Source organism: Cherax quadricarinatus, chromosome 29, assembly GCF_038502225.1.
Source record: "Cherax quadricarinatus isolate ZL_2023a chromosome 29, ASM3850222v1, whole genome shotgun sequence".
In the NCBI taxonomy this organism is placed as follows: Eukaryota; Metazoa; Arthropoda; class Malacostraca; order Decapoda; family Parastacidae; genus Cherax; species Cherax quadricarinatus.
Window position 1 is genome coordinate 38,036,814 of NC_091320.1, and position 15,396 is coordinate 38,052,209.

General features: G+C 43.6%; 1 protein-coding gene across 1 annotated transcript in view; it reads right to left on the reverse strand.

Annotated features, from left to right (window-relative positions):
• The window catches only part of LOC128690460 (relaxin receptor 1-like), a 75,905-nt gene extending 60,956 nt beyond the window's left edge, over positions 1-14,949 (reverse strand). Inside the window, exon 1 of the mRNA XM_070089756.1 lies at positions 14,703-14,949. Within this exon, the coding sequence (XP_069945857.1) occupies positions 14,703-14,817 (115 nt within the window). The 5' untranslated portion in view covers positions 14,818-14,949. The remainder of the gene's footprint in view (positions 1-14,702) is intronic.
• Positions 14,950-15,396: the final 447 nt, after the last annotated feature.

A 15,396-nucleotide genomic window follows, 5' to 3' on the forward strand; every position in this document is an offset into this window, starting at 1 on the left:
GGAGTTTCACTAAATCGGTCTAAATGGGAGATCAAATATGAAAGGTAAGTCCTATCTACAAGCAACCATTCTCGGCCATTTTTACAACTAACACAGAATTTTCAATGGAAATTTCAGCCTACGTTTCAATTCATAATACACCATTATCAAATGACAGCTGTTTTGACTTAAAAATATAGATTAGTTGTAAATTGTTCCAGCAACAGTACTGGCAATTTCGGCCGTCATTCCGACTTATATCTGTAGGATCTACTCTTGAAGCTAGCCAAAACATATATTTCAATGTCACTACTTGGAAATTTGTTCCACTCTTCTACAACTCTATTGCCAAACCTATAATTTCCTGCATCCCTTGTAAATTTGTATTTAAAATCGGCCATACTGAAGCTGATATAAAACTACTGATGTCGGTAGCGACTGGTTTAATAACAGAGTATGAAGACATAATGGAGAACGAGTCTTTGTTTTAGCTTTGTCAGTTGAAGACTTGAGACTCGATAAAGCTCAGTCCTCAGCGAAAAGCTTATTTTGTATGAACTGGTTACAGAAATGTCGCTGGTATGGCTGCAGATCCTGTCTAGAGAGATAAGAACGGAACAGCAGTTGGCTCTCCCTCCGGTCTCCACTATTACTGGAGGCAGGAAGAAAAACAATGGTCGATATTCCAAAATGCTGCATAGACAAACATGTATTAAATAATTTAACAAACGTGTAGAGTGGGGAATTTAATCGTCCTTCTACTTAAACTGTGTTACCACGTACGTCTGTCATTATTACTGCTGCTGCCTCTACTGTTGTGATGAATGGTTTTGAAAACCGACAAGTTGAAGAATTGAGACACTTATGCAACACATGGGAATCTTTATTGAAGAAACGTTTCGCCACACAGTGGCTTCATCAGTCCAATACACAGTAGAAATGGGTAAGGAGAGTAGAAGTATGAGGTAATCAGTCCCTCAACCTGGATTCGATGTGTTCAGTCCATCACTCTTGTAGTAAGTGCAGCATAGGGCCAGAGAGGTGGCTTATATACTGCGGTGAGATGACTTGAAGCAGGAGGAGGCGGGATCTTAGTGGGACGTGCCACTAGTGTAAGTAGGTCGTCGTCCAAAGGTTGGGCAAGCGTTGAAGTCTTTGTACCAAGACTTCAACGCTTGCCCAACCTTTGGACGACGACCTACTTACACTAGTGGCACGTCCCACTAAGATCCCGCCTCCTGCTTCAACTCATCTCACCGCAGTATATAAGCCACCTCTCTGGCCCTATGCTGCACTTACTACAAGAGTGATGGACTGAACACATCGAATCCAGGTTGAGGGACTGATTACATCATACTTCTACTCTCCTTACCCATTTCTACTTTGTATTGGACTGATGAAGCCACTGTGTGGCGAAACGTTTCTTCAATAAAGATTCCCATGTGTTGCATAAGTGTCTCAATTCTGCCTCTACTGTTGTTGACACACTCGTTAGCGTCATCTTCAAAGTCATCCTCACGCCATCACCAGTGTCATTATCCTTATCATCATAATTACGATCATCATCATAATCTTCCCAGTAAAGTGTTCAGTAAAGTCCGCTATGTGGGAATATCGTTGGTAGTAAAGCCTCCACATAAGTCTTTATGTCTCCTTTTCATAAGGTCAGTATCTCATACCATAACCTATCCACCAACATGATCATCATCATTCATCATCATTCACGCCATTATTACAATCTTCAATTTTCTTTTCATTATTACTATCATCACTATCACCACCAATACAGTCATCATCCTCATCGCAGTTTCATTTCAGAAAGACTTTCATGGTTTTTTGCCAGGTAACTTCAACAACTCGTCCCATGCGGATACCTAAAGTTTGGCACATCTTTGTTTTCTTTTTCATGAGATTGTTCTCAAATATCCTGTTTGCTCAGTACTGACAAGTTCCCGTCACACACACACACACACACACACACATACTTGTCAGGAAGACTGCAGTGAGTCATGGTACTTGGGGAGGTGTCAGAGTGGGCACCTGTGACCAGCGGGGTCCCACAGGGGTCAGTCCTAGGACCAGTGCTGTTTCTGGTTTTTGTGAACGACATGACGGAAGGAATAGACTCTGAGGTGTCCTTGTTTGCAGATGACGTGAAGTTGATAGAAGAATTCATTCGATCGAAGACCAGGCAGAACTACAAAGGGATCTGGACAGACTGCAGACCTGGTCCAGCAATTGGCTCCTGGAGTTCAATCCCACCAAGTGCAAAGTCAAGAAGATTGGGGAAGGGCAAAGAAGACCGCAGACGGAGTACAGTCTAGGGGGCCAGAGACTACAAACCTCACTCAAGGAAAAAGATCTTGGGGTGAGTATAACACCAGGCACATCTCCTGAAGCGCACATCAACCAAATAACTGCTGCAGCATATGGGCACCTGGCAAACCTCAGAACAGCATTCTGACATCTTAATAAGGAATGGTTCAGGACCCTGTACACCGTGTACGTTAGGCCCATATTGGAGTATGCGGCGCCAGTCTGAAGCCCACACCTAGCCAAGCACGTAAAGAAACTAGAGAAAGTGCAAAGGTTTGCAACAAAACTAGTCCCAGAGCTAAGAGGTATGTCCTACGAGGAGAGGTTAAGGGAAATCAACCTGACGACACTGGAGGACAGGAGGGCTAGGGGGGACATGATAACGACATACAAAATACTGAGAGGAATTGACAAGGTGGACAAAGACAGGATGTTCCAGAGATGGGACACAGTAACAAGGGGACACAGATGGAAGTTGAAGACACAGATGTATCACAGGGATGTTAGGAAGTATTTCTTCAGCCACAGAGTAGTCAGGAAGTGGAATAGTTTGGGAAGCGATGTAGTGGAGGCAGGATCCATACATAGCTTTAAGCAGAGGTACGATAAAGCTCATGGTTCAGGGAGAGTGACCTAGTAGCGACCAGTGAAGAGGCGGGGCCAGGAGCTTGGACTCGACCCCTGCAACCTCAACTAGGTGAGTACAACTAGGTGAGTACACACACACCGTTTCGTCAGTGCGTGCGCCGGTCACGCCTTCCGCGCTCCGCGGATTTAAGTGTTTTCGAGGGCTACCCAAGTGATCTGAAGGGTAGCTAAGTGTGCTAGGATAGTGAACAATTCCTTGAAGGATTTATAATCTGCCTGAGCCACATAAGTGTAGGGAGAGCCGCATTTTCGTGATATAGAAAGTAAAACATGGTGCGCAGTCAGGGCTGGCAGGCTAGTGTGTGTGCTCAGGCGACGTTGTCACGTGTCACCCAAGAAAGATAATAAAGTGAAACAATCGTGTGACCAGTGCGATAAATACAGTGAATAGGGTACATTATTAACGAGAAGAAATTGAGGGGGATCTACATCACATCGAGCTGGACAATCTACAGGCTGCTACAGCTGCATTGCAAGTACTGTAATCACCTATGAGTGGTTGTATGGGTGTGGGGTTCTAGGCTCCAATTAACCGCCAAGCTGATTGCAAATGGTCTCTCATAGCACGATAAAGAATAGGCACTAAGGTATTCAATAAGGAATATCAATTGATAATCCATTGAACAAGGCGAGTAACTTACTATAACCTAGGTGGTAGGTCAGGCATAGGCAACATTGTAAGAAGGTGTGGGCAAGTCCCAGGAGGGTTGGGGTCAGGTCACAAGAGGTTGTGGTCACAAGCGACCACTGAGAATCCACATACCACTCCAAGCACAAGTCACCTACTTTTCAAACACATACTAAACCCACACATAATTACACACACACATACACACACACACACACACATACACACACACACACACACACATACACACACACACACACACACACACATACACACACACACACACACACACACACACATACACACACACACATACACACACACATACACACACACACACACACACACACACACACATACACAACACACACACACATACACAACACACACAACACACACACACACACACACACACACACACACACACACACACACACACACACAACACACACACAACACACACACACACAACACACACACACACAACACCCCCCACACCCCCCTACACACACAATACACACATACACACACACACACACACACACACACACACACACACACACACACACACACACACACACACACACACACACACACACACACACACACATCCAGACTCACACATACATTCCCTCCCTCCCCACCGACATCCCACTCCTTCCCCTGATCCCTCCCCTCCCTCTGTTACCCTCCCCCTCCCCACCTTTCCCTCCTTCCCCCTCTCCCCTTCCCACTTACCCACTTGCTTCTCCCTCCTTCCCACTCCCCCTCCCCACTCCTCTCCCACATAGCCACAGTTCCTCCTCTACCTCCCCCCCCCACACTCTGACATGCACACTACTAACCTAACACACAGAATTACATAGGTTTCCCACTCTGAGGCAATCAGGATAAAACAAAAATGAGTTGCCAGAGAGCAACAAGAAAAACCAAGGGACAGGAGGAGGAAGCTGCAAAGGAAGATTGGGCAGCAGAGCTCATAAAAAGGGAACATGAATGGGAAAGGAAACTAGAAGAACTTACCATGAGAATGGAAGAGAGGATAGTAATGGAAAGCAGGAAGTGGGAGGCGCAAGTCAAAGCAGCAGAGGCCAGGATACAGAGTTTAGAAGAGGAACTGAAAAATCTGAAACAGCCTAAAGAACTAAAGAACATTTTGGGATTGACAGCAGAGACTGCTACCTCAGTCACAAATAGGGGGACTGTAGGGAAAGAAGGAGCAAAACTGCATGTAGAAGCTCTATCAGTGGAGACTGTAGTAAATGAAAGAGCTAAGCTATATGTGGAAGCCCTAACAGACCACAGCAGAGCCCAGGGAAAGCCGAGAAGGGAAAATGACAGTCCACTGAGCCCAAGTACAGTAGCTAGTGAAACTGAAGAAAGGAAAGCTGCAATGGAGGAAATCAAATTGAATGAGGGGATACACAGGGATATGCAGTGGGAGAATGAAAGGGTGAGGTCAGTCTTTGTGTATGGGCTACAGGAAGTTGAAGGGGAAACATATGAAGCAAGAAAACAAGGGGAAGAAAAGCAATTGAAAGCATCATGAAAGTAATATGAGAAGACGACATGACCCAGCTGGAAAATTTTCGGAGAATAGGGGGGGTTTGTAGAAAAAAGAACCCTGCCAGTGAAAGTGACCTTCAAGGCAGAATCGACTCGGAACAGGATACTGCAGGAGAAAGCACGATTAAGGGACATACCGGCATACAGGAAGGTGTATCTCGACCATGATAGAACACAAGAAGAAAGGCAGAAACTGAGAGATGGTACAAAGGCGAAAGGAGGAAAGAGAGGGGATGGAGAAGACAGACAGGAGATCCCAGACACAGGAAGAAGATCAAATACAACCTCCCTCACAGCTTCCTATAGAAGCCTCCCAACCAGGTCAACCCCAGTGCAGTCAAATACTCTAAACCAAAACACCCATGCCACATCCAATGCCCCCACCCACTACATTACAAACTCCACCCCCACAGCAACCACCCATAGTTCCTTATCAGGTCTCCCACTTCCCCAACTCCAATACACTTCCCAGACCACAGTCTTAGAAAAGAAGTTGAAGGTGTGGTATACAAATGCAGATGGAATAACAAATAAGTATGAGGAGTGGCACGAAAGAATCAAGGAGACATCCCCAGACATAATAGCACTCACAGAAACAAAACTCACCAGAATAATAACAGATTCAATCTTTCCACCCGGATATCAAATCCTCAGGAAAGACAGAGGGAGGAGAGGGGGAGGAGGAGTTGCACTGCTCATTAAAAACCAGTGGGGTTTTGAGAAAATGGAAGGAATGGATGGCACTGGTGAAAGGGACTACTTAGTAGGAACAATCCAGTCTGAGGGACATAAGGTGATAATTGCAGTAATGTACAACCCACCACAGGACTGCAGGAGACCAAGAGAAGAATACGATGAGAGCAACAGAGCCATGGTCGACACACTAGCCGAGGTGGCCAGGAGAGCACACATGGGGGGAGCAAAGTTACTAGTTATGGGTGATTTCAATCACAAGGAGATTGACTGGGAAAACCTGGAGCCCCATGGGGGTCCTGAAACATGGAGAGCCAAGATGATGGATGTAGTACTGGAAAACCTCATGCATCAACATGTTAGAGACACTACCAGAGAGAGAGGAGAAGATGAACCAGCAAGACTGGACCTTGTATTCACCTTGAGTAGTTCAGACATCGAGGATATCTTGTATGAAAGGCCCCTGGGAGCTAGTGATCATGTGGTTCTGTGCTTCGACTACATAGTTGAGCTCCAAGTGGAGAGAGTAGCAGGAATAGGGTGGGAAAAACCAAACTACAAAAGGGGGAACTACTCAGGCATGAGGAACTTCCTTCAAAACATTCATTGGGAGAGGGAACTGACAGGAAAACCAGTACAAGAAATGATGGACTATGTGGCAACAAAATGCAAGGAGGCAGAGGAGAGGTTTGTTCCCAAGGGAAACAGAAATAATGGGAAGAACAGAACGAGTCCTTGGTTCACCCAAAGGTGTAGGGAGGCAAAAACTAGGTGTACTAGAGAATGGAAAAGGTACAGAAGACAGAGAACTCAGGAAAATAAAGAGATTAGCCGAAAAGCCAGAAACGAATATGCACAGATAAGAAGGGAGGCTCAGCGACAATATGAAAATGACACAGCATCGAAAGTCAAGACTGACCCGAAGCTGTTGTACAGCCACATCAGGAGGAAAACAACAGTCAAGGACCAGGTAATCAGACTGAGGAAGGGTGATGGGGAATTCACAAGAAACGACCGAGAGGTATGTCAGGAGCTCAACACGAGATTTAAAGAAGTATTTACAGTGGAAACCAGTAGGACTCCAGGAAATCAGAACAGGGGGGTACACCAGCAAGTGCTGGATGAGGTACATATAACCAAGGAGGAAGTGAAGAAGCTGCTATGCGAACTTGACACCTCAAAGGCGGTGGGACCAGACAACATCTCTCCGTGGGTCCTTAAAGAGTGAGCAGAGATATTGTGTGAGCCATTAACAAAGATCTTCAACACATCATTTGAAACTGGGCAACTCCCTAAGGTATGGAAGATGGCAAATGTAGTCCCAATTTTTAAGAAGGGAGACAGACATGAGGCACTAAACTACAGACCTGTATCACTAACGTGTATAGTATGCAAGGTCATGGAGAAGATCATCAGGAGGAGAGTGGTGGAGCACATGGAAAGAAACAAGTATATAATTGACAACCAACACGGTTTCAGGGAAGGAAAATCCTGTCACAAACCTATTAGAGTTTTATGACAAGGTGACAGAAGTAAGACAAGAGAGAGAGGGGTGGATCGACTGCATTTTTTTGGACTGCGTGAAGGCCTTTGACACAGTTCCTCACAAGAGGTTACTGCAAAAGCTAGAGGATCAGGCACACATAACAGGAAAGGCACTGCAATGGATCAGAGAATACCTGAAAGGGAGGCAACAACGAGTCATGGTACGTGACGAGGTGTCAGAGTCGGCGCTTGTGACAAGCGGGGTTCCACAGGGGTCAGTCCTAGGACCTGTGCTGTTCTTGGTATATGTGAAAGACATAACGGAAGGGATAGACTCAGAAGTGTCCTTGTTTGCAGATGATGTGAAGTTAATGAGAAGAATCAAGTCGGATGAGGATCAGGCAGGACTACAAAGAGACCTGGACAGGCTACAAGCCTGGTCCAGCAACTGGCTCCTTAAGTTTAACCCCGCCAAATGCAAAGTCATGAGGATTGGGGAAGGGCAAAGAAGACCGCAGACACAATATAGTTTAGATGGCCAAAGACTGCAAACCTAACTCAAGGAAAAAGATCTGGGGGTGAGTATAACACCGAGCATATCTCCTGAGGCGCACATCAATCAGATAACTGCTGCAGCATAAGGGCGCCTGGCAAACCTATGGATAGCATTCCGATACCTCAGTAAGGATTCGTTCAAGACTCTGTATACCATTTACGTCAGGCCCATACTGGAGTATGCAGCACCAGTTTGGAATCCACACCTAGTCAAGCACGTCAAGAAATTAGAGAAAGTGCAAAGGTATGCAACAAAACTAGTCCCAGAGCTAAGAGGATTGTCCTACGAAGAAAGGTTGAGGGAAATCGGCCTGACGACACTGGAGGCCAGGAGGGTCAGGGGAGACATGATAACGACATATAAAATACTGCGCGGAATAGACGAGGTGGACAAAGACGGGATGTTCCAGAGATGGGACACAGACACAAGAGGTCACAATTGGAAGTTGAAGACTCAGATGAATCAAAGGGATGTTAGGAAGTATTTCTTCAGTCATAGAGTAGTCAGGCCGTGGAATAGCCTAGAAAGTGAAGTAGTGGAGGCGGGAACCATACATAGTTTTAAGGCGAGGTATGATAAAGCTCATGGAGCAGGGAGAGAGAGGACCTAGTAGCAATCAGTGAAGAGGCGGGGCCAGGAGCTATGACTCGACCCCTGCAACCACAAATAGGTGAGTAGAAATAGGTGAGTACACACACACTCTCTCATGTTTTTAATTTTCCCCTGATATCTTTACTTCTGTTAGCGATGCCTCCTGCTCTTGTGAGAGGTCTGGCCTTCTCGTCGCGTCCTGTTTTGTACATCAATGTTCATAACTATACATAACTTTTCTGTACATCAACTTTCCCACTCTTCTCATTGGTCTGTTGTTGTGTGTACGTTCGCTATGATCTTATAGTTGTAGCAGACAGAATGTCCCTCCTCTACACATATGCTGCTATGTATGATAATCTATGTAACTGTATTTGTGTATACCTGAATAAACTTACTAAAGATTTGGGAAGCATAGCTCATGTTTCTCCAAAAGGTCAGTAATTTGGTGTTTTATATCCCTTTTCAAAGATTTTTATGTGTGAATGTATTTGGCGACACTTTGAATATGCCTATTTATCTCATTCAATTTTGTCGTGATATCATAAATTGTTGAAAGGATATCGCCACAGACGCCTCATGAAGGTCTGAAGACGCCAGATGTCGGAGAAGACACAGGTGTCAGAGAAGACACAGGTGTCAGAGAAGACACAGGTGTCGGAGAAAACACAGGTGTCGGAGAAGACACAGGTGTCGGAGAAGACACAGGTGTCGGAGAAGACACAGGTGTCAGAGAAGACACAGGTGTCGGAGAAGACACGGGTGTCAGAGAAGACACAGGTGTCGGAGAAGACACAGGTGTCAGAGAAAACACAGGTGTCGGAGAAGACACAGGTGTCAGAGAAAACACAGGTGTCAGAGAAGACACAGGTGTCAGAGAAGACACAGGTGTCGGAGAAAACACAGGTGTCGGAGAAGACACAGGTGTCAGAGAAGACACAGGTGTCGGAGAAGACACGGGTGTCAGAGAAGACACAGGTGTCGGAGAAGACACAGGTGTCAGAGAAAACACAGGTGTCAGAGAAGACACAGGTGTCAGAGAAGACACAGGTGTCGGAGAAAACACAGGTGTCAGAGAAAACACAGGTGTCAGAGAAGACACAGGTGTCGGAGAAAACACAGGTGTCAGAGAAAACACAGGTGTCAGAGAAGACACAGGTGTCAGAGAAGACACAGGTGTCAGAGAAGACATGGGTGTCAGAGAAGACACAGGTGTCAGAGAAGACACAGGTGTCAGAGAAGACACAGGTGTCCGAGAAGACACAGGTGTCAGAGAAGACACAGGTGTCAGAGAAGACACAGGTGTCAGAGAAGACACAGGTGTCGGAGAAGATACAGGTTTCAGTAAAAATACAAGTGTCAGTGAAAAAAAAATGTCTCAGTGGAAACACAGTTGTGGTTTGAAAACACAGGTGTGAGGGAAGGCACTGGTATCGGGGGGGGGTTAAACAGGTGTCAGTCAAGACACTCATAAAAAACTCAAATGCTTCTTCAAGGACTAAAGATCGCAAGTTTAAAGACAGCAGCACCTCTTAATAATTTTCTCCGCAGAACGGCTGTTATGGAAAAATTAAGCAGCAAGGCCCTCTGTTAAAAGATAACCAGCATGAACACAATACTTGAGAGGTGAGTGGGATGGGAGCATCACGTACCTTTATAATTTATGCTGATGGGATGTATACGTCAAGAAAAGCATGAAAGAAGCAGTAATGAGAGGTGGGTTGCGGCTTTACTGCAGAACTCTAACGATTCATAATTAGACGTGTAATCAAGATTACTAATGGGATGAATGGCTTCACTCTAAATTGCTTTAAAAATCCTTTTAAATGAGGAATTATAATTAGATGTAAGAGTATTTATCTAGACAAAGTGACAGGATAGGAACAATAGATACAAGAACAGTAATTTAGAAAAGGCTACAGGAAAATACTTTAGATATAAGAACGAATGGAAATAGAAAGCAGAACGCACTGGAGCGCGAGTTCTGCTTTCTATTCATATTTCTTGGTTCTGTCTGAACTTGATTATAAGGATCAAGTGCATTTCTATCTTTCAAAAGCAACTCTCCAAGCTTGATGCCGTCTAGCATCAGAGAGTATGTCTATGTAGAGATGAATGTTCCTTCATTTCAGGAGCGTCGGGATACTCACTGTCCGCGTTGTTCAGTTCACGTTTATGACCTTAACGGCACTACAACTCCCTTCTTTATTATGCCCCTTTAACTTTCCTCTCTGGACTCCAGTTACTGCTCTTTATCTGTCTCCCTCTTTAGATCACCCTGCTTATTTATTTTCTGTTGCTCCTCGGAAATAAGGGATGCTTAGAGTATTTTCCTCCTTCTCTCCCTTAGAGTATGTCCCTCCTTCTCTCCCTTAGAGTATGTTCCTCCTTCTCTCCCTTAGAGTATGTCCCTCCTTTTCTCCCTTAGAGTATGTCCCTCCTCTCTCTTAGAGTATGTCCCTCCTTCTCTCCCTTAGAGTACTTCCCTCCTTCTCTCCCTTAGAGTATGTCCCTCCTCTCCCTTAGAGTATGTCCCTCCTTCTCTCCCTTAGAGTATGTCCCTCCTCTCCCTTGGAGTATGTCCCTCCTTCTCTCCCTTAGAGTATGTCCCTCCTTCTCTCCCTTAGAGTATGTCCCTCCTCTCCCTTAGAGTATGTCCCTCCTTCTCTCCCTTAGATTATGTCCCTCCTTCTCTCCCTTGGAGTATGTCCCTCCTTCTGGGCTCGATGGCAACATACAATAAGGTCTTGATTAAGTTGCATTTGCGTTATTGATCGACCTCTTGCACTTCTTCCTATCGGACATACGTGACTGACACATAGCTATCACACGGACAGGCGCCAGGGACCTCTCTGTGCCGCTTGTCAAATTTCACAAAGGGTCGAACACGTTTTGCTTAATTATTCCATTATTAAAGAGCACGTAGGACTTATTATCTAGTCTTCAGCGTCAGGTTCCTCTCACGCTGCTGCTGCTCACCTGTCAGGACGTCCTACTTTCAGTACAGACGAACTCGATACATTTTACTACAACGGATTTATTACGCCAGATCTTCCTTCCCTTATTAATGAGTAACTTTATCTGTTGCGTTGCTTCTCATAGCCGATACCTTCCCTGGAGCTTCATGACCCGTACGGGATGAGCGCATTTTGTGAATATAAATAATAAATATTAATAATCACATGGAAGAGTATTAATGCAAAGGGAAGAAGAACACCTGCCTCAGGTGACATCAAAAGCCCACTTTCAGAGCCAAAGTAGTTTTGAATAAGTGAAATGTTTTTCAACTCTTTTGAAGGCACTTTTATATATTGCAAATATATGAGACTGTAAGGACAAATCAGAAGTGATTGTAATGTCTAGTTAGAAGACTGAGGTTCGCCATCATTTTTAAAGCAATGCTTGTAATCTGGATGAGTTTATCCTTAATGTAATTGTCGAGAATTTAGGTTTGATTCAGTTGAATTACCTTCCATGATATACTATATATATATATATATATATATATATATATATATATATATATATATATATATATATATATATATATATATATATATATATATATATATATATATATACATATATATAATATATAATATAATATATAATATAAGACAAATTCTTCCTAATAACCTCAGTGACTCAGCAGGAATACAGGACCCTAACTATGCCAGTGCCATCGCTGAATGGGAGACTCTTGCTGCTCCAGCACCAAACCCTAGTGCAGCACTGGCTCACAAACAGTCAAGCTGGGATGGCCCGATCACTGAAAAGGTGCTTACCAACATGCTCAGGGCTGTAACATCAGACAGAGAGACAGCCCGTCTCCAGGCTGTGAGCGCACATCACTCCGGGGACTTCCTTCAAACAGTTCCCATATCGGCAATGGGAACACGCTTCGACCCTAAGACCCTCGGTATTGCAGTGGCTCTGCGCCTTGCTGCCCCAATTCACTCGGAATATACGTGTATTTGCGGCGAAGCACAAGCTGACCAATATGGTCTACATGGTCTTAACTGTTCCAAAACCAAGGCCTGGCATGCAAGACACAATGAAGTCAACGACATCATAAAGAGAACCCTTGCTACAGCTGGATGCCCAGCCGAGAGGGAGCCCCGATCACTAGCAGCCAACAATACTCACAACCCAGCAAACCGCCCCGACGTGATCACCATCTATCCTTGGAAGAATGGCAAGCTCTTAGCATGGGATTATAGCTGTGTGTCCGCACTAGCTGACACCTATATCCATCACAGTGTGGGGCGACAGGGAGGAGTACAAGATCAGCAAGTACAGGGAAATAAGCCCAAAGTATCAATTTGTCCCAGTGGGATCAGAGACCTTGGGATCATGGGGAAAATCGCCACACGTTTCCTTAAAGAATTGGGTTCCAGACTCAGAGACACCACCAGGGACCAAAGGCCAGCCACTTTCATGTTCCAGCGCCTCAGCGTGGACATCCAGAGAGGAAATGCTTGCTACATACTTGGCTCGCGTCCAGCCTCGGAAGAGCTGGAGGAAATCCATAATCTTTAACATATACCATTGTATTCATGTTTGTATTTTCTGTAAATGTATTCTGTCTATTAATAAATTTTCCCATAGAATACAAAATATAGGGGGTGGTAGGAGAAGAATATATTCAAACAACTCCGGGGAGAGCCTTGAGTTTTCCCTGAGGTACGTTTATTGTCTTCTCTGAGGATGAGGGTCCCCAGTCTAGTTATAGAGGTGGTACCTCCCTACATTATATATATATATATATATATATATATATATATATATATATATATATATATATATATATATATATATATATATATATATATACATATATATATATATATATATATATATATATATATATATATATATATATATATATATATATATATATATATATATATATATATATATATATATATATATATATATATATATATATATATATATATATATATATATATATATATATATATATATAGAGTTTGATAAATTACTTAAACTTCATGTACCTATGGAAGTAAAATGGAAAAATGTTGGACTTTTAAATGAGAAGTCCAATATAAAATGCAGATAAAAGACCATTAATTGAGGTGGAAGGTGTAATGTGTTAGTGTGAGAAAAGTGTTCCTGTCTAGTTATTAGTAGTAATAATAGTAATAATAATAATAATAATAATAATAATAATAATAATAATAATAATAATAATAATAATAATAATAATATGTTTATTTACTACAAGGACGTGTACAAGGTATACAGACCATAGCTGACAACAGTGACATACTACTATATAGAAAGCCGTTTATTATTCAAAGCATTTTCCGCAAATTAGGTCAGTTTTGCCCCAGGATGCGACCCACACCAGTCCACTAATACCCAGGTATCCATTTTTCTGATGGGTGAATATAGACAACTGGTGTAAGGAAATACGTCCGAAATTTCCACCCCGGGAATTGAACCCGAACCCTCAGCGTGTGACGCGAGAGCTTTTGTCATACTTGTTCTCCAACTCTGCCAACAGTCTGAGTGAACTTTCCGACAGCGACAAAGTTCGGCTGCATTAAACCTGAACTTCAGCAACAAGTTGTGTTTAGCCCTCAAGTAACTGATGAAGAACTGGCTGAGCACCGCAGGTGGATTCTACCATTCTCCCTGAAGCAACCTGTAGTTCTCTCCCTTGTATCATCCTTTCTCCTCACATACTAACAGTTCTCTCCACTGTTACCTCATTCCTCATCCTCGTCACGTCTCTACGGTGTTTCATTTATTTTATTCAACACAAACTCTCTCTCTCTCTCACACATACACACACAAACCCTCTCTCACACACACAAATTCCATTTTAGTTTACGTACCTCGTTTTTGGCATTCATTGCAATCCTAATTTGGTAGCATTCTCTTGCTGTATATATTTTCTGAGTAATTTTTTTCCTTTGTCTGCCTGAATATCGTGAATTACACAGACATGTTCTGAATAATGTTTTCTTATTCAGGACTGGAACATAACACAAAAGTCTTGAGTTGCTTCCATAATATATATCTATCTATCTATCTATCTATCTATATATATATATATATATCTATATATATATATATATATATATATATATATATATATATATATATATATATATATATATATATATATATATATCACATTGACTTAGCAGTGCACATTACGTAAACATTTGCGCAGTTCTCCCTTCTGCTACAACTAAAACACTGACTTACTGCAGTTCCACTCGTCGCTTTTGTCAGGACAGTCGTTGTAAGTGTCACAGATAAACCGTCGCTCCACACACAATGGTTCTGAGTCACATGGGAACCATCCTGGTTCACACTCCATACTTCCTCGTCCCTCTGGAAGGAAGAGACGCTGGGTAAGACTGAGTAGTTGTGGATGATGGTGATTGTGGTGGTGGTGGATGATGGTGATTGTGGTGGTGATGGACGATGGTGATTGTAGTGGTGGTGGATGATGGTGATTGTGGTGATGGTGGATGATGGTGATTGTGGTGGTGGTGGATGATGGTGATTGTGGTGGTGATGGACGATGGTGATTGTAGTGGTGGTGGATGATGGTGATTGTGGTGATGGTGGATGATGGTGATTGTGGTGGTGGTGGATGATGGTGATTGTGGTGATGATGGATGGGTGATTGTGGTGGTGGTGGATGATGGTCATTGTGGTGGTGCTAGAAGATGGTGATCGTGGTAGTGCTGTATTATAGTGATTGTGGTGGTAGTGGTATAGTGGTGGTGGTTGTAATGGTCGTGGTGGTAGTAGTGATGATGGTGGATGGGTGATTGTGGTGGTGGTGGATGATGGTGATTGTAGTGGTGCTAGAAGATGGTGATCGATCGTGGTGGTGGTGTATGATAGTGATTGTGGTGGTGGAAGTGGTGGTGATGGTGGTAGTGGTGGT